Consider the following 17,970-nt stretch of genomic DNA (forward strand, 5'->3'; position numbering starts at 1 on the left):
GATTAGCCTGACAAACACGGTGAAACCCCATCTCTACTGAAAATAGAAAACTTAGCTGGGCACAGTGGCAGGTGCCTGTAATCCCAGCTACTCAGGAGGCTGAGGCAGGAGAATCGCTTGAACCCGGGAGGCAGAAGTTGCAGTGAGCCGAGATTATGCCGTTGCACTCCAGCCTGGGCCACCTCCTCCAGCGCAGAACCCACACTCTTAAGAGCACGGGGTTATGAGATCAGGACTAAGATGATTCCCATATTACGAATGAGGAAATGGAGGCGCTGAAAGGTGGCCTGAGGCAGCAGACCCCAACTTTTTTTTTTTTTTTGGAAACGGAGTTTTGCTCTTGTTACGAAGGCTGGAGTGCAATGGCACGATCTTGGCTCACGGCAACCTCTTCCTCCTGGGTTCAAGTGATTCTCCTACCTCAGCCTTTCGAGCAGCAGGTATTACAGGCATGCACCGCCATGCCTGTCTACTTTTGTATTTTTAGTAGAGACAGGGTTTCTCCATGTTGGTCAGGCTGGTCTCAAACTCCCGACCACCTCAGCCTCCCAAAGAACTGGGATTACAGGCTTGAGTCATCACGCCCAGCCAACCCCAAATGCTTATAGCCAACTGATCTTCGACAAAGCAAACAAAAACATAAAGTGAGGAAAGGACACCCTTTTCAACAGGTGGTGCTGGGATAATTGGCTAGCCACATGTAGGAGAATGAAACTGGATCCTCATCCCTTACCTTATACAAAAATCAACCCAAGTTGGGCTAAGGACTTAAGACCAGAAACTATAAAAATTCTGGAAGATAACATTGGAAAAACCCTTCTAGACATTGGTTTAGGCAAGGATTTCATGACGGAAATCCCAAAGGCAAATGCAATAAAAACAAAAATAGTGCTCGCTTCGGCAGCACATATACTAAAATTGGAACGGTACGGAGAAGATGAGCATGGCCCCTGCGCAAGGATGACACACAAATTCAAAAAGCGTTTGCTGAGACTTAAAGAGCTTTTGCAGCCAGGCGTGGTGGCTCACGGCTATAATCCCAGCACTCTGAGAGGCTGAGGCGGGTGGATGACCTGAGGTCAGGACTTCGAGACCAGCCTGGCCAATCCATGGTGAAACCCGGTCTCTACTAAAAATGCAAAATTAGCCAGGCGTGGTGGCACATGCCTATAATCCCAGCTACTTGGGAGCCTGAAGCAGGAGAATCACTTGAACCTGGGAGGCGGAGGTTATGGCGAGCCGAGATGGAGCCATTGCACTGCAGCCTGGGCAACGAGCAAAACTCCATCTCAAAAAAAAGTAAAAAAAGAGCTTTTGCGTGGCAGAAGTAACAGCAGAGTAAACAGACAACCCACAGAGTGGGAAAAACATCTTCACAATCTGTACATCCGGCAAAGGACTAATATCCAGAATCTACAATGAACTTGCACAAATCAACGATAAGAAAACAATCCCATCCAAAAGTGGGCTAAGGACATGAATAGACAAGTCTCAAAAGAAGAAACGCGAATGACCAGCAAACATGAAAAACGCTCCACATCACTAATGAGCAGGGAAATGCAAATCAAAACCACCATGCGATACCACCTTACTCCTGCAAGAATGGCCATAATCAAAAAAACAGCGGATGCCAATGACTACTAATGGACACAGTTAACAGGGGACACTTCTACGCAGCTGGTGGGAATGTAAACTAATAAAACCGCTATGGAAAACAGTGTGGAGATTCCTCAAGGAACTAAAAGTAGAACTACCTACCATTTGATCGAACAAACCCTCTGCTGGGCATCTACCCAGAGGAAAAGAAGTCATGCTACAAAAAAGATACTTGCCTATGCATGTTTATAGAAGCAAAATTTGCCACTGCAAAACTGTGGCACCAATCCAAATGCCCACCAATCAACGAACGGATAAAGAAACTGTGGATAGGCACGATGGCTCACACCTGTAATCCCAGTACTTTGGGAGGCCAAGGCGGGTGGGTCACGAGGTTAAGAGATCAAAACCATCCTTGCTAATGTGGTGAAACCCTGTCTCTACTAAAAATACAAAAATTAGCTGGGCGTGGTGGTGTGCACCTGTAATCCCAGCTACTCGGGAGGCTCAGGCAGGAGAATTGTTTGAACCTGGGAGCTGGAGTATGCAGTGAGCCAAGATCACGCCACTGAACTCCAGCCTGGCAGGAGAGCAAGACTCCATCTCAAAAAAAAAGAAAAAGAAAAATAGAAAGAAAAAACTGTGGATATATATACAATGGGAATACTACTAAGCCATAGAAAGGAATGCATTAATGGCATTCACAGCAACCTGGATGGAATTGGAGACCATTATTCTAAGTGAAGTAAGTCAGGAACAGAAAATCAAACATCATATGTTCTCACTCATAAGTGGGAGATGAGCTATAAGGATGCAAAGGCATAAGAATGATACAATAAGAGGCCGGGTGCAGTGGCTCACACCTGTAATCCCAGCACTTTGGGAGGCTGAGGTGGGTGAATCACAAGGAGTTCGAAACCAGCCTGGCCAATATGGTGAAAGCCCGTCTCAAAAATAATAATAATAAAAGGAAAAGAGGCCGGGCACGGTGGCTCAAGCCTGTAATCCCAGCACTTTGGGAGGCCGAGGCGGGTGGATCACGAGGTCAAGAGATCGAGACCATCCTGGTCAGCACGGTGAAACCCCGTCTCTACTAAAAATACAAAAAATTAGCTGGGCATGGTGGTGCGTGCCTGTAATCCCAGCTACTCAGGAGGCTGAGGCAGGAGAATTGCCTGAACCCAGGAGGCGGAGGTTGCGGTGAGCCGAGATCGCGCCATTGCACTCCAGCCTGGGTAACAAGAGCGAAACTCCGTCTCAAAAAAAAAAAGAAAAAGAATGATACAGTAGACTATGGGGACTCAGGGGGAAAGGTGGAAAAGGGGTGAGGGATAAAAGACTACAAATAAGGCCAGGCACAGTGGCTCATGCCTGTAATCCCAGAGCTTTGGGAGGCCAAGGCGGGCGGATCACCTGAGGTCAGGATTTCAAGACCAGGCAGATCAACATGGAGAAACCCTGTCTCTACTAAAAATACAAAATTAGCTGGGCATGGTGGCATGGGCCTGTAATCCCAGCTACTTGGAAGGCTGAGGCAGGAGAATCTCCGGAACCCAGGAGGCGGAGGTTGCAGTGAGCCGGGATCGCAACACTGCACTCCAGCCTGGGCAATAAGAGCAAAACTCCATCTCAAAAAAAAAAAAAGACTGCAAATAGGCTGCAGTGTATACTGCTTGGGTGATGGGTGCACCAAAATCTCACAAATCACCACTATAAACTTGCTCATATAACCAAGCTCCACCTGTTCCCATAACCTATGGAAATAAAAAAAAAATTTAAAGAAAAACTCAAATAGGCCATGATTGGTGGCTCATGCTTGTAATCCCAGCACTTAGGGAGACCAACGTAGGAGGATCACTTGAACCCAGGAGTTCAAGACCAGCCTGGGCAACATAGTTAAACTCCATCTTTACAAAACAAAAAAGTAATGGAAAAAAGTTCAAATAAATAATTACAGGCCAGGTGTGCTGGCTCGTGCCTATAATCCCAGCACTTTGAAAGAACAAGGTGGGCAGATCACCCCAGGTTGGGAGTTCAAGACCAGCTGGCCAACACGGTGAAACCCCGTCTCTACCTAAAATACAAAAATTAGCTCAGTGTTATGGCACACCACTGTAATCCCAACACTTTGTGAGGCCAAGGTGAGTGGATCACTGGAGATCAGGGATTCGAGGGAAGCCTGGGCAACATGATGAAACCCCGTCTCTACTAAAAATACAAAAATTAGCCAGGTGTGGTGGTGGGCACCTGTAATCCCAGCTACTTGGGAGGCTGAGGCAGGAGAAAGGCTTGAACCCAGGAGGCGGAGGCTGTAGTGAGCTGAGATCACGACACTGCACTCCAGCCTGGGCATCTGGACAACACAGTGAGATTCGGTTGTGGTGGCTTACTCCTGTAATCCCAACACTTTAGGAGGCCAAGGCTGGTGGGTCACATGAGGTCAGGAGTTCAAGACCAACCTGACCAACATGGTGAAACTCCATCTCTATTAAAAACACAAAAATTAGCTGAGTGTGGTGGTGGGTGCCTGTAATCCCAGCTACTTGGAAGACTGAGGCAAGATAATCTGTTGAACATGGGAGGTGGAGGCTGAGGTGAACTGAGATCGCACCACTGCACCCCAGCCTGGATGACAAAAGCAAAACTCTGTCCAAAAAAAAAAAAGGAAAGTAGAAGGAAAGACTTAGAAAATCACCATGTTGCAAAAGCCAGAAAATTCACTGATGTAGATGGCGATCATCTACAGGTACTATAAAACATAGGTGAGGCCAGGCGTGGTGGCTCATGCCTGTAATCCCAGCACTTTGGGAGCCCGAGGTGGGCAGATCACCTAAAGTCAGGAGTTCCAGACTGGCCTGGCTAAGATGGTGAAACCCTGTCTCTACTAAAAATAGAAAAATTAGCTGGGCGTGGTGGCGGGCGCCTGTAATCCCAGCTACTAGGGAGGCTGAGGCAGGAGAATTCCTTGAACCCAGGAGGCAGAGGTTGCAGTGAGCCGAGATAGCGCCACTGCACTCCAGCCTGGCACCTGGCGACAGAGCAAGACTCTGTCTCAAAAAAAAAAAAAAGGAACGGTGACTGTTCTAGGACAGGTGGCACCATTGATATTTGGGGTGAAACCGTTCTTTGCAGTAGGGACTGTCCTGCGTTTCGTAGGTTGTTAGGAGCAACCCTGGCTTCCGCCCACCAGGTGCTAGTAGCATCCTCCACACGTAACCTCCAGTTATGAGCACCGAAAATGCATCCAACATTATCAAATGTTCCTGGAAGTAAAAAATAAAAATTTAATTAAAAAAAAAAACATCAAGGCCGGGCACGGTGGCTCACGCCTGTAATCCCAGACCTTTGGGAGGCCGAGGCGGGTGGATCACGAAGGTCAAGAGATCGAGACCATCCTGGTCAACACAGTGAAACCCCGTCTCTACTAAAAAAATACAAAAAATTAGCTGGGCATGGTGGCGCGTGCCTGTAATCCCAGCTACTCAGGAGGCTGAGGCAGGAGAATTGCCTGAACCCAGGAAGCGGAGGTTGCGGTGAGCCGAGATCGCGCCATTGCACTCCAGCCTGGGTAACAAGAGCGAAACTCTGTCCCCCCCCAAAAAAACAAAAAAACAAAACATCATGGCTGGGCACAGTGGGTCACTCCTGTAATCCCAGCACTTCAGGAGAGGCCGAGGCAAGTGGATCACTTGAGGTCAGGAGTTCCAGACCGCCCTGGCCAACATGACCAAACCCTGTCTCTACTAAAAAGGCAAAAATTAGCCAGGTGTGGTGGTGGGTGCCTGTAATCTCAGCCACTCAGGAGGCTGAGACAGGGGAATGGTTTGAACCCAGGAGGCAGAAGTTGTAGTGAGCCGAGATTGCACAATTGCACTCCAGCCTGGGCAACAGAATGAGACTCCATCTCAAAAAAACAAAAAAAGAAAAAAAAAAAAAAACTAAAAAAGAAGAAGGGCCAGGCGCAGTGGTTCACGCCTGTAATCCCAGCACTTCGGGAAGCCGAGGTCAGGAGTTCCACGCCAGCCTGGCCAACATGACGAAACCCCGTCTCTATTAAAAATGTAAAAAATTAGCCAGGCGTGGTGGTAAGTGCTGGAATCTCAGCTACTCGGGAGGCTGAGGCATGAGAATGGCTTGAACCTAGGAGGTGGAGGTTGCAGAGAGCCAAGATTGCATCACTGCACTCCAGCCTGGACTACAGAGCAAGACTCCATCTCAAAAAAAAAAATTAAAAATTAAAAAAAATGAGACAGGCATGGTGGCTCCTGCCTGTAATCCCAGCACTTTGAGAGACTGAGGCAGGCGGATCACCTGAGGTCAGGAGACCAGCCTGGCCAACATGACGAAACGTTGTCTCCACTAAAAATGCAAAAATTACCTGGCGTGGTGGCACATGCCTGTAATCCCAGCTACTTGGGAGGCTGAGGTAGGAGAATCGCTTGAACCTGGGAGGTGGAGGTTGCAGTGAGCTGAGATCATGCCATTGCACTCCAAACTGGGCAACAAGAGTGAAACACTGTCTTTTATTCTTTTTTTTTCTTTAAAAAATAATTTTTTTTTAAGCCTACAGCACCCGATAGTCCCAGACGGTCTCCCATCCAAATACTAACCAAGACCGACCCTGCTTAGCTTCTGAGATCAGATGAGATCAAGCACATTCAGGGTGATATGGCCGTATACAAGAGTGAAACAGTCTAAAAAAAAAAGAAAAAAGAAAAAAATCAATAATCCAAAAGTATAATAGGCAAGGGAGGCTATCAGAGAGTAAAGAGGAAACTAACGATTCTATTAATGATTCTTAAAACACATGGGACTTTGCTCTGCCTCCCTTGTGGTCAGGAAAATGCAAATTTTCTCTACTCTGAGATACTATTTTTCACCTGTCATGTTGGCAAGAAATCAGAGTTCGATAACACAGTCTGTTGGTAAGACTGTAGGACGACAGAACTCTTATCCATTGCTAGAGAGAGTGTGAATTGCTCTCACACCTGAGGGGGAGTATTTGGCAATACGAGTAAAAATTACAAATGCACCCAGTCTTTGAGCCAGAAATCCCACTTTGGGGAATTTATCCACAGAGACACTTGCATATGTGTAAAATGATGTTTGTACGAGGTACTGGATGGTGACGTCAGCCTGAGAACAAACAGATGGAAAAAACGTCCATCTCTGAGGGTGAAATTAACTGCTATAGAGCATTCACATCACAGCATGCTATGCAGCTGTGAAAAAAAAATAAATAACAAGGATGCAGCCGGGTGCGGTGGCTCACACCTGTAACCCCAGCACTTTGGGAGGCCAACGCGAGCAGGTCACCTGAGGTCGGGAGTTTGAGACCAGCCTGGCCAACATGGAGAAACCCCATCTCTACTAAAAATACAAAATTCGCCGGGCATGGTGGCACATGCCTGTAATCCCAGCTACTTGGGAGGCTGAGGCAGGAGAATCGCCTGAACCTGGGAGGCAGAGGTTGCGGTGAGCCGAGATCACATCATTGCACTCCAGCCTGGGCAACAAGAGCAAAACTCCTTCTCAAAAAAAAAGGAGGGTGTTTTTTTTTTTTTTTTTTTTTTAGAAACAAGGTCTCAGTATGTGGCCCAGGAAGGTCTCAGTTTTGTTTTTTGTTTTGTTTTAAGTCTCCATTTTTTTTTTTAGACAGGGTCTTACTCTGTTGCCCAGGCTGAAGTGCAGCAGTGCTATCCCAGCTCATTGCATCCTTGACCTCCTGAGCTCAAGTGATCCTCCGGCCTCAGCCTGTCAGAGTAGCTGAAAACACAGGTACATACCACCATGCCCAGCTAAGTTTTGTATTTTTTGCAGAGACAGGGTTTCACCATGTTGCCTAGGTTGGTCTTAAAACTCCTGAGCTCAAGCAATCTGCCTGAATTAGCCTCTCAAAGTCCTAGGATTACAGGCGTGAGCCATTGTGCTTTTTTTTTTTTTTTTTTTTTGAGAAGGAATTTTGCTTTTGTTGTCCAGGCTGGAGTGCAATGGTGTGATCTCAGCTCACCGCAGCCTCCGCCTCCCAGGTGATTCTGCTGCCTCAGCCTCCCGAGTGGCTGGGATTACAGGCATGCGCCACCACGCCTGGCTAATTTTGTGTTTTTAGTAGAGATGGGGTTTCTCCATGTTGGCCAGGCTGGTCTCGAACTCCCAACCTCAGGTGATCCACCAGCCTCAGCCTCCCAAAGTGCTAGGAGTACAAGCGTGAGCCACCTTGCCTGGCAAAAAAAATGTTTTTAACACACTGGCCAAGCACAATGGCACTTTGAGAGGCTAATGCAGGCAAAGTGCTGGGATTACAGGCGTGAGCCACCACGCCTGGCCTCCAGACAGGTCTTGAATTCCTGGGCTCAAGTATCCCTCCTGCCTCAGTCTCCAAAGTGCTGGGATTACAGGCATCAGCCACCAAGTTCAGCTTCAAAGACTTTTTCTTTGAAGAAAAAGAAAAAGTGAGATCACATTCATAGTTCTCGGGGTTTAGTATGTGGACACAGATTTCTGCAGATCACCATTTTACACACACCACTGACTTGAGTGCTAAGGAGAATGCTTAGGACTTTATCACCCAAGTCCCTAAGAGCCTCATGAAGCAGGTATATGTACCATCTCCATCTTCACAACTAACTCAGAGAGGCATAGGGTCTTGCCCAAGGACACACAGGAACAGAGACTTGAACCCAGCTACATCAGGCCCAAAACTCTGATTCTATGTGAGACACAAAAGAGGCTCTGGGCTGGGTGCAGTGACTCACACCTGTAATGCCAGCACTTTGGGAGGCCAAGGTAGGTGGATCACTTTAGGTCAAGTGTTCAAGGCCAGCCTGGCCAACATGGTGAAACCCCATCTCTACTAAAAATACAAAAATGAACCAGGCATGGTAGTGCACGCCTGTAATCCTAGCTGCTCATGAGGCTAGGGCACATGAATAGCTTGAATCCTGGAGACGGAGGCTGCGGTGAGCCAAGATCGGGCCACTGCACTCCAGCCTGAGTGACAGGGTGAGACCATGTGTCAAAAGGAAAGAAAAAAAGAGGCTTCTGGTTTGGGGCCCGTCAGCTGAGTCAGGCAGGCAGCAGATGTTTCCTCAATTCTGTTTTTCCCCAGCTGGAGATGCAGGAGAAAAGGGCAGGAGGGTATCTCCCTACAGGAGGTTCGAGGGGAAGAGAGTATTATTCATCAGCCCTTTAGATGCAGTGCCATCAGAGGTAATCTCTGCCTCCAGAACGTTGCCCTTGACCCGTGACATCCACAGCAGCCCACTGGGGCCAGGAGTTTGTGACACAGAAAAGGACAAAGAGATAAAATTCTAATCCAAACAGAACATATCCAATAGAAATAACATTTAAACAGCACTTTCTTCATGCTGGAGATTGTAAAAATTTGACTCGCTCATTAAATCTTTCTCATTTTGCAATTGAGGAAACCAAGGCACAGAAGGGTTAAGTGACTTGGTCAAGGTCACACAGCCAGGAAAGGGGAAGAGTTGGAATTTGAAGCCAAGCTGGCCCCTCTTGCCAGAGTCCTTGTTTTTGCCATGTTTTAAGGTGAAATTGACATAATATAGCCAGGCCTGGTGGCTCATGCTTGTAATCTCTGGGAGGCCAAAGTGGGAGGATCACTTGAGCTCAGGAGTTCGAGATCAGCCTGGGCAACATAGTCAGGCCTCATCTTTAAAAAAAGAAAAGGCGGGTCGAAGTGGCTCACAGCTGTAATCCCAGCACTTTGGGGGGCCAAGACAGGCAGATCACTTGAGGTCAGCAGTTCGAGACCAGGCTGGTCAAAAGGGTGAAACCCTGTCTCTACTAAAATATAAAAATTAGCCAGGCATGGTGGCGGGTGCCTATAATCCCAACTACTCGGGAGGCTGAAGCAGGAGAATTGTTTGAACCTAGGAGTCAGAGGTTGCAGTAACCTGAGTTAGATTGCGCCCCTGCACTCCGGCCTGGGTGATGGAGTGAGATTACATCTTTTTTTTTTTTTTAGACGGGGTTTCACCATGTTGGTCAGGCTGGTCTTGAATTCCCGACCTCAGGTGATCCACCCGCCTTGGCCTCCAAAGTGCTTGGATTATAGGCATGAGCCACCACACCCGGCCGAGATTCCATCTTAAAAAAAAAAAAAAAAAGGTCGAGGCATGGTGACTTGCGCCTGTAATCCCAGCACTTTGGGAGGCTGAGGCAGGCAGATCACTTGAGGTTTGAGACCAGCCTGACCAACATGGAGAAACCCCGTCTCTACTAAAAATACAAAAATTAGCTGGGTATGATGGTGGGCGCCTGTAGTCCCAGCTACTCCAGAGCCTGAGGCAGGAGAATCACTTGAATCCAGGAGGCGGAGGTTGCAGCCAACCGGTATGCACCACTGCACTCCAGCCTGGGTGACAGAGAGAGACTCTGTCTCCAAAAAATAATGAAATAAAATAAACTATTTTAATACTGTATATACACACATGTTCATAGCATCATTATTCACAATAGCCAAAAGGTGCAAGCAACCCAAATGTCCACGCACAGATGAAAAAACGTGTTTCAGCCATATGATAGAACATTATTGAGACATAAAAATAAAGGAGGCCAGGTGCCACGCTCACACCTGTAATCCCAGCACTTTGGGAGGCCGGGACAGGTGGATCCCTTGAGGCCAGGAGTTTAAGACCAGCCTGGCCAACATGGTGAAACCCTGTCCCTACTAAAAATACAAAAATTATCCAGGCATGGTGGTGGGTGCCTCTAATCCCAGATACTTAGGAGGTTGAGGCATGGGAATCGCTTGAACCCGGGAGGCAGAGGTTGTAATGGGCGGGGTGGCTCACACCTATAATCCCAGCACTTTGGAAGGTTGAAGTGGGTGAATCACGAGGTCAGGAATTCGAGGCCTATCTGACAAAGATGATGAAACCACATAGCTACTAAAAATACAAAAATTAGCCGTGCGTGGTGGCAGGCGCCTGTAATCCCAGCTACTCAGGAGGCTGAGGCAGGAGAATTGCCTGAACCCAGGAAGCGGAGGTTGCGGTGAGCCGAGATTGCGCCATTGCACTCCAGCCTGGGTAACAAGAGTGAAACTCTGTCTCAAAAAAAAAGAAAAGGTCGGAAGCACTGCTCCATGCCATGATGTGAAAGAGCTTCAAAAACATAACGCTGAGTGAGTGGAGCCAGACACGTACATGACTCTACTTACATGAAATGTCCAGAAAAGGCAACTTCAGAGACAGAAAGTACATTACTGGTTGCCAGGGGCTGGGGAGAGGAGGAATGGTTGCGACTGCTTTCTGGGTATGGGTCCCCTTAGGAGTGATAACAATGTTTTTTTTTTTTTTTTAAGATGGTTTTTTTTTTGATGCAGGCGCGTTGCTGTTACCCAGGCTGGAGTGCAATGGCGCGATCTCGGCTCACCGCATCCTCCGCCTCCTGGGTTCAGGCAATTCTCCTGCCTCAGCCTCCTGAGTAGCTGGGATTACAGGCACGTGCCACCATGCCCAGCTAATTTTTTGTATTTTAAGTAGAGACGGGGTTTCACCATGTTGACCAGGATGGTCTCGATCTCTTGACCTCGTGATCCACCCGCCTCGGCCTCCCAAAGTGCTGGGATTACAGGCTTGAGCCACCGCACCCGGCCGATAACAATGTTTTGGCACTAGATAGAGATGGTGGTTGCACAATACTGTGAATGTACTAACTGCTATTGAATTGTGCGGTTTAACTTGGTTAATTCTATGTAGCATCTTTTTTTATCTTTTTCTTTTTTTTTTTTTTTTTTTTTTTTTTGAGATGGAGTCTCACTCTGTTGCCAGGCCGGAGTACAGAGGTGCAATCTGTGCTCTCTGTAACCTCTGCCTCCTGGTTCAAGTGATACTCCCGCCTCTGCCTCCCCAGTAACTGGGATTACAGGTGTGTGCCACCATGCCTGGCTAATTTTTGTACTATTAGCAGAGACGGGGTTTCACCACATTGGCCAGTCTGGTCTTGAACTTCTGACCACAATCACTCTGCCCGCCTCGGCCGTCCAAAGTGCTGAGATTACAGGCGTGAGTCACTTCCACTAATTTTACATTATGGTGAGTTGTGTGGTTATTTCAATATACAATTACAGTATAATGATAATAGAAACAAAGTGTACAATAAATGTGATATGCTTGAATCGTCCCAAAACCATCCCCCATCCCTACTCGTCCATGGAAAAATTGTCTTCCACGAAACTGGTTTCTGGTGTCAAAAACGTTGGGATCGGCCGGGCACGGTGGCTCACGCTTATAATCCCAGTTCTTTGGGAGGCCGAGGCTGAGGCAGGTGGATCACCTGAGGTCAGAAGTTTGAGACCAGCCTGACCAACATGGAGAAAACTCATCTCTACTAAAATACAAAATTAGCCTGGCATGGTGGCACATGCCTGTAATCCCAGCTACTCGGGAGGCTGAGGCAGGAGAATCACTTGAACCTGGGAGTCAGAGGTTGCCGTGAGCCAAGATATTGCACTCCAGCCTGGGAAACAAGAGTGAAACTCCGTTTCCACTCCCCCCTCCAAAAAAAAAAGTTGGGGTCTGCTGCCTCAGGCCACCTTTCAGCGCTTCCATTTCCTCATTCATAATATGGGAATCATCTTAGTCCTGATCTCATAACCCCGTGCTCCTAAAAGTGTGATTTCTGGGCTGGACGAGGTGGCCCAGGCTGGAGTGCAATGGCACGATCTCAGCTCGCTGTAACCTCTGCCTCCCGGGTTCAAGCGATTCTCCTGCCTCAGCCTCCCGAGTAGCTGGGATTACAGACATGAGCTACCGTACCCAGCCGGAAATGCAGATTCTTAGATATGTTCCATACCTGTTGAGTCCAGCACTCTCCAGGTGAGACACAAAGATCTGTGTTTTTTGGTTGTTTTTGACACAGAGTCTCACTCTGACACCCAGGCTGAAGTGCAGTGGCGCATCTCAGCTCACAGCAATCTCCACCTCCCAAGTTCAAGCAATTCTTGTGCCTCAGCCTCCCGAAGAGCTGAGACTACAGACACAAACATGAGCCACACACCTGGCTAATTTTTTGTATTTTTAGTAGAGATGGGGGCGGGTTCACCATGTTGGCTAGGCTGGTCTCGAACTCCTGACCTCAGGTCATTTGCCTGCCTCGGCCTCCCAAAGCTGGGAGACACTGCACCCAGCCTGATCTCCATTTTAACAAGCCTACCTGAAGGTTCTGAAGCTCACTCACATTTGAGAACCATTGCATTGGGTTGTTGGGAGAATTAAAGACATTACACAGATATAAAATGCTTTGAGCATCTGGGCATGGTGGCTCACATCTGTAATCCCAGCACTTTGGGAGGCCGAGGCGGGCAGATCACCCGAGGTCAGGAGTTAGAGACCAGCCTGGCCAATATGAGGAAACCCCATCTCTACTAAAAATACAAAAATTAACCAGGTACCTGTAATCCCAGCTACTTGGGAGGCTGAGGCAGGAGAACTGCTTGAACCTGGGATGCAGAGGTTGCAGTGAGCTGAGATCATGCCATTGGGACTGTACTCTAGCCTGGGTGACAGAGCGAGACTCTGTCTCAAAAACAAATAGGCTGGGTGCGGTAGCTCACACCTGGAATCCCAGTACTTGGGAGGCCGAGGCGGGCGGATCCAGAGGTCAGGAGTTCGAGACCAGCCTGGCCAGCATAGTGAAACCTCATGTCTACTAAAAATACAAAAAATTAGCTGGGTATGATGGCGCATGCCTGTAATCCCAGCTACTGGGGAGGCTGAGACAGGAGAATCGCTTGAACCTGGGAGGCGGAGGTTGCAGTGACGCATGCCTGTAATCCCAGCTACTGGGGAGGCTGAGACAGGAGAATCGCTTGAACCTGGGAGGCGGAGGTTGCAGTGAGCCGAGATTGTGCCATTGTACTTCAGCCTGGGAGACAGAGCGAGACTTTGTCTCAAAAAAACAATAAATAAATAAATAAAATGCTCAGAGCAGTGTGCCTGGCCCCAGAGCACACATTCACTGTTGTTGTTATCGTTACCTTTGAAGAGGTCCAGGATTCTAACGTTGCGGGTGTCTGCTTGCGTTGGGATTATACGTTTCTGGTCTCTGCAGAATCAAAGCCTTCTCGCCTCTCTGTCGATGATGATGACAACGAGCTGGGCCATGTCACCCTGTCCCTTGAGAAAGGTTATCACTTCGTCGGGGACATGAGAAAGGTCGGGTTGGGGGGGCCGTGCCTGTCTCCCCTCTGCTGGGAAAGATAAGGGAAGCACTCAGCTTTCTTCAGGCAGAGTTGATGGGAGCCACGATGTATAAATGGGGGACCAGGAGGCAGCGGAGACACTGGCCCGCTCTCGAATCCAAGGCGTCTCTGTCCGGCATGGCCAGGTACAGGCTGCTGCTGCTCCTGGCGATGTGGGTGCTGACCGGGGAGCTGTGGCGGGGGGCCGAGGCCCGGGCAGCTTCTTACGGAGTGAAGCTCTGCGGCCGAGAGTTCATCCGAGCAGTCATCTTCACCTGCGGGGGCTCCCGGTGGAGGCGATCGGACATCCTGGCCCGTGAAGCTATGGGTGAGGCTGGGGGAAAAGAGGATGGAGGTGGGGAACGGGCGCCTGGATGGGTCCAGGAGCTAAGGACAGAGATGAGAGAAGGTTGCTGGAGGAGGAGGGTCCCCGCCCGGCCACAACCAGCTAGGGACACCTGCCCAGCCTTGAAACAAGTGCTCAGGAGTTAGCAGAGCTGCAGAGCTGGGCTGGGAGGTTGCAAGCCATGCATGAGGGCCGTAAGTCGGAGGACGGTCTACTCCTTTCTGAGCACCTGCTATGCGCCAACCAAGCCCTGTGCAAAGCAAAGCTGCTGCTTGTATGGTCCAGAGGTGAGGGTGGGAGAGCGTCATTCACAAGGACAACACTCAAGTGTTTCCCAACCCTTTCCAGCAGGTCATGTGAAGCATGTGGTATACACATAGCCGGATTTTGCCACCTAATACGTGACCCTCCCCACAAGTTGGTTTTTCCTCCCATCTCCGAGTGTCTTTTTTTTTTTTTTTTTTTTTTTTGAGATGTGATCTCACTCTATTCCCCAGGCTGGAATGCAGTGTCCCAATCACTGCTCACTGTAGCCTCGACCTCTCAGGCTCAAGCAATCCTCCTGCCTCAGCCTCCAGAGTAGCGGAGACCACAGGCACCTGACACCACACCTGGATAGTTTTTAGATTTTTTTTTTGGTAGAAACAGGGGTCTCAAGGTGGGGTGCGGTGACTCATACCTGTAATCCTAGCACTTTGGGAGGCTGAGGCGGGTGGATCACAAGGTGAAAAGATTGAGACCATCCTGGCCAACATGGTGAAACCTCGTCTCTACTAAAAATACAAAAATTAGCTGGGCATGGTGGCAGGCACCTGCCACTCAAGAGGCTGAGGCAGGAGAATCCTTTGAACCCAGGAGGCAGAGGTTGCAGTGAGCCGAGATCATGCCACTGCACTCCAGCCTGGTGACAGAGCAAGACTCTGTCTCAAAAAGAAAAAAAAAGAAACAGGGGGTCTCACTATGTTGCCTAGGCTGGTCTCGAACTCCTGGGCTCAAGTGATCCTTCCACCTTGGCTTCCCTAAGTGCTGAGATTAGAGTCTCTGAGTGTATCTCTGAATGGGAAACACAGGTCCTGAACCTTGCAGGATTGAGTGGTATGACTAAGTCAGAGCAGATTAGGGCAGAGTCTAAGCAGGGCAGAGGCACAGTCTGGGAGGTATCAGGAGAGCTGAGAGAAGAGGAGACCTCGCTTCATGAGGGGCAGGAGACTGGCAAATCAACAGATATTCATGATGGTGAGAAGGAGGATGGGAAAGAGCGTGGACCTAGCAGACACACCACTTGGATTCAGATAGCTCTACAACATAACAGCTATGTGTTCGTGTGCAATTTCTTTTTTTTTTCTTTTTTTTTTTTTTTGAAGCAGAGTCTCACTCTATCACCCAGGCTGGAGTGCAGTGGTGCGATCTCGGCTCACTGTAACCTCCGTCTCCTGGGTTCAAGCGATTCTCGTGCCTCAGCCTCCCAAGTAGCTTGGATTACAGGCTTGTGCCACCACACCCCGATAATTTTTGTATTTTTAGTAGAGACAGTGTTTCACCATGTTGGCTAGGCTGGTCTCGAACTCCTGACCGCAGGTGATCCACTCACCTCAGCCTCCCAAAGTGCTGCAATTACAAGCATGAGCCACTGTACCTGGCCATGCAAATTCTTTACTAAGTCCTGCCTTCGTGGTCTCTTCTGGAAAATGGGGGTGATAAGAACTGCACCCACCTCATCTGGTTTCATTGAGAGGAATAAAGAAATTAACCTGCTAAAGCACTTAAAATGTTGTTTGACACACAGTAAGTGCTGAATAAATTATGATTATCTTTTTTTTTTTTTTTTTTTTTAGACAGAGCCTTGCTCTGTTGCCCAGTGGTGTGATCACAGCTCACTGCAGCCTCACAGCCTCGACCTCTTGGGCTCAAGCAATTCTCCTGCCCCAGCCTCCTGAGTACCTGGGACTACAGGCTTGCGCCACCATGTCCAACTTTTTATTATTTGTAGAGACAGGGTAGTGCTGTGTTGCCCTGGCTGTTCTTGAACTCTTGGCTCTAGTGATTCTCCTGCCTGGGGCCCTGACGTGCTGGGATTACAAGTGTGAGCCACTGTGCCTGGCCTAAACAATCATTTTTGAGTGTTTGTCATGCCTCATTGTTCTAAGTTTTTAAAAAAATGGATATTAACTCATTTACTCCTTATAAAGCTTGAGAAGTTTGGAGTAATTATTTTTTTCCACTTTGCAGAAAAGAAAACTGAGGCTCCAAGAAGTAAATTCACTTCCTAACGATTATAGCTTGGAGAGGCTGGATTCATGCTCAGCCAGCCCAGCTGCCAAATGTACCAGGTCCTCAATTAAATAAAGAGTAAGGGAGGCTGGGTGCAGTGGCTCACGCCTGTAATGCCAGCACTTTGGGAGGCTGAGGCAGGTGGATAACTTGAGGTCACGAGTTTGAGACCAGCCTGGCCAACATGGTGAACCCTGTCTCTACTAAAAATACAAAAATTAGCTGGGCCTGGTGGTAGATGCCTGTAATCCCACCTACTCAGGAGGCTGAGGCAGGAGAATCACTTCAACCCCAGGAGGTAGCGGTTGCAGTGAGCCCAGATCACGCCACTGTACTCCAGCCTGGGTGACAGAATAAGACTCCGTCTCCAAAAACAATGCTACATAAATAAATGACAGGAGAGGAAAGTCACACTTAGTAAGGTTGAACAATCTGCCTATCCAGGCAGATTTTGCTTCCACCAGGACTGGGTGGAATCAAAACTCGGAACTATGTCTGTGAACTCTGTCTATGGTTCTGCCACAGATCAGAGCTAGACCAGGAGCTAGGACTGTGGGTGTAGCGGCAGCTGAGCCCTGAGCACGCACTATGCATCTTTTGCAGGAGACAGCTTCCCGGATGCAGACGATGATGGAGACCATCTGGCACGCGAGCTGGATGAGGCTGTGGGGTCCAGCAAGTGGCTGACCCTGACCAAGTCCCCCCAGGCCTTTTACAGGATGCAACCCAGCTGGCAAGGAAGCACCCGGGCTCTTCGGGGCAGCCGAGATGTCCTGGCTGGCCTTTCCAGCAGCTGCTGCAAGTGGGGCTGTAGCAAAAGTGAAATCAGCAGCCTCTGCTAGTTCGAGGGCTGGGCAGCCATGGGCGCCAGGACCAATGCCCCAGTCCTGCCATCCACTAGACCGGTTTCTGGCTGGGCACCTGCCTTTCGAGCCTCACACATTCATTCATTCATCTGCAAGTCACAGAGGCCAGGCACTATGGCCAGGCACAGTCTCCCGACCGCACCTGCCCTTTGACCAGCCTGTCATGACCCTGTCCCCTGAGCAAGCTGTGCCCCTACCTGGCCAAGTGGGGGCCCCTGATCCTGACCCCTGACCTCTCCCCAGCCCAAACCATGTGTTTGCCTGGCTTACACACTCCACTGCTACAACTGGGTCCCTACCCTACCTAGACCGGCCACAGGGAGACCCCTGTCCCCTGCCCAGTCCAAACTATGGCCAGCTCAAATTAAGCCTCTGTCTCAGTCCCGCCTTTGCACGTTTCTTTTCCTTGCCTTCCAGCCTCTTTCCCTCCAACTCCCCTGCCAGAGTTCCAAGGCCATGGACCCCAGTAAAGGTGGCAGGTGGTCCCCCCAGGAGAGCTCTGGGCACATGAGAATCTTCCCAAACTCCAATAATAAAAACTTCAAGCCTTTGGCAGAGTATATGTGTGTGTGTGTGTGTGTGTGTGTGCGCGCGCGCGCGCGTGGGTGTGGGTGGGTGTTGAGCGTGGGAAAGATTTCAGGGAGCGCGCGGTACGTGGTACACCCCTCGGAGTCCCCCACCCC

At 49.2% G+C, this 17,970-nt stretch overlaps 1 protein-coding gene, 1 non-coding gene and 1 pseudogene across 2 annotated transcripts; 2 read left to right on the plus strand and 1 right to left on the minus strand.

Annotated features, from left to right (window-relative positions):
* Positions 1–888: 888 nt before the first annotated feature.
* On the plus strand, positions 889–996 carry LOC116541627. Its single transcript, XR_004264876.1, has one exon. It is a non-coding gene; the product is annotated as a U6 spliceosomal RNA (small nuclear RNA).
* A 5,161-nt stretch (positions 997–6,157) lies between these two features.
* On the minus strand, positions 6,158–6,276 carry LOC116541622 (annotated as a pseudogene).
* Positions 6,277–13,787: 7,511 nt separating this feature from the next.
* On the plus strand, positions 13,788–17,855 carry RLN3 (relaxin 3). The gene is made up of 2 exons (XM_032265850.1): positions 13,788–14,132; positions 17,025–17,855. Exons 1-2 carry the CDS (start codon positions 13,859–13,861, stop codon positions 17,261–17,263), a joined length of 513 nt encoding a protein of 170 aa, XP_032121741.1. The 5' UTR covers positions 13,788–13,858; the 3' UTR covers positions 17,264–17,855.
* The last annotated feature ends 115 nt before the right edge of the window (positions 17,856–17,970 follow it).

The sequence above is a fragment of the Sapajus apella genome, unplaced genomic scaffold, assembly GCF_009761245.1.
Source record: "Sapajus apella isolate SASKATOON/1434 unplaced genomic scaffold, GSC_monkey_1.0 scaffold152, whole genome shotgun sequence".
Classification (NCBI taxonomy): domain Eukaryota; kingdom Metazoa; phylum Chordata; class Mammalia; order Primates; family Cebidae; genus Sapajus; species Sapajus apella.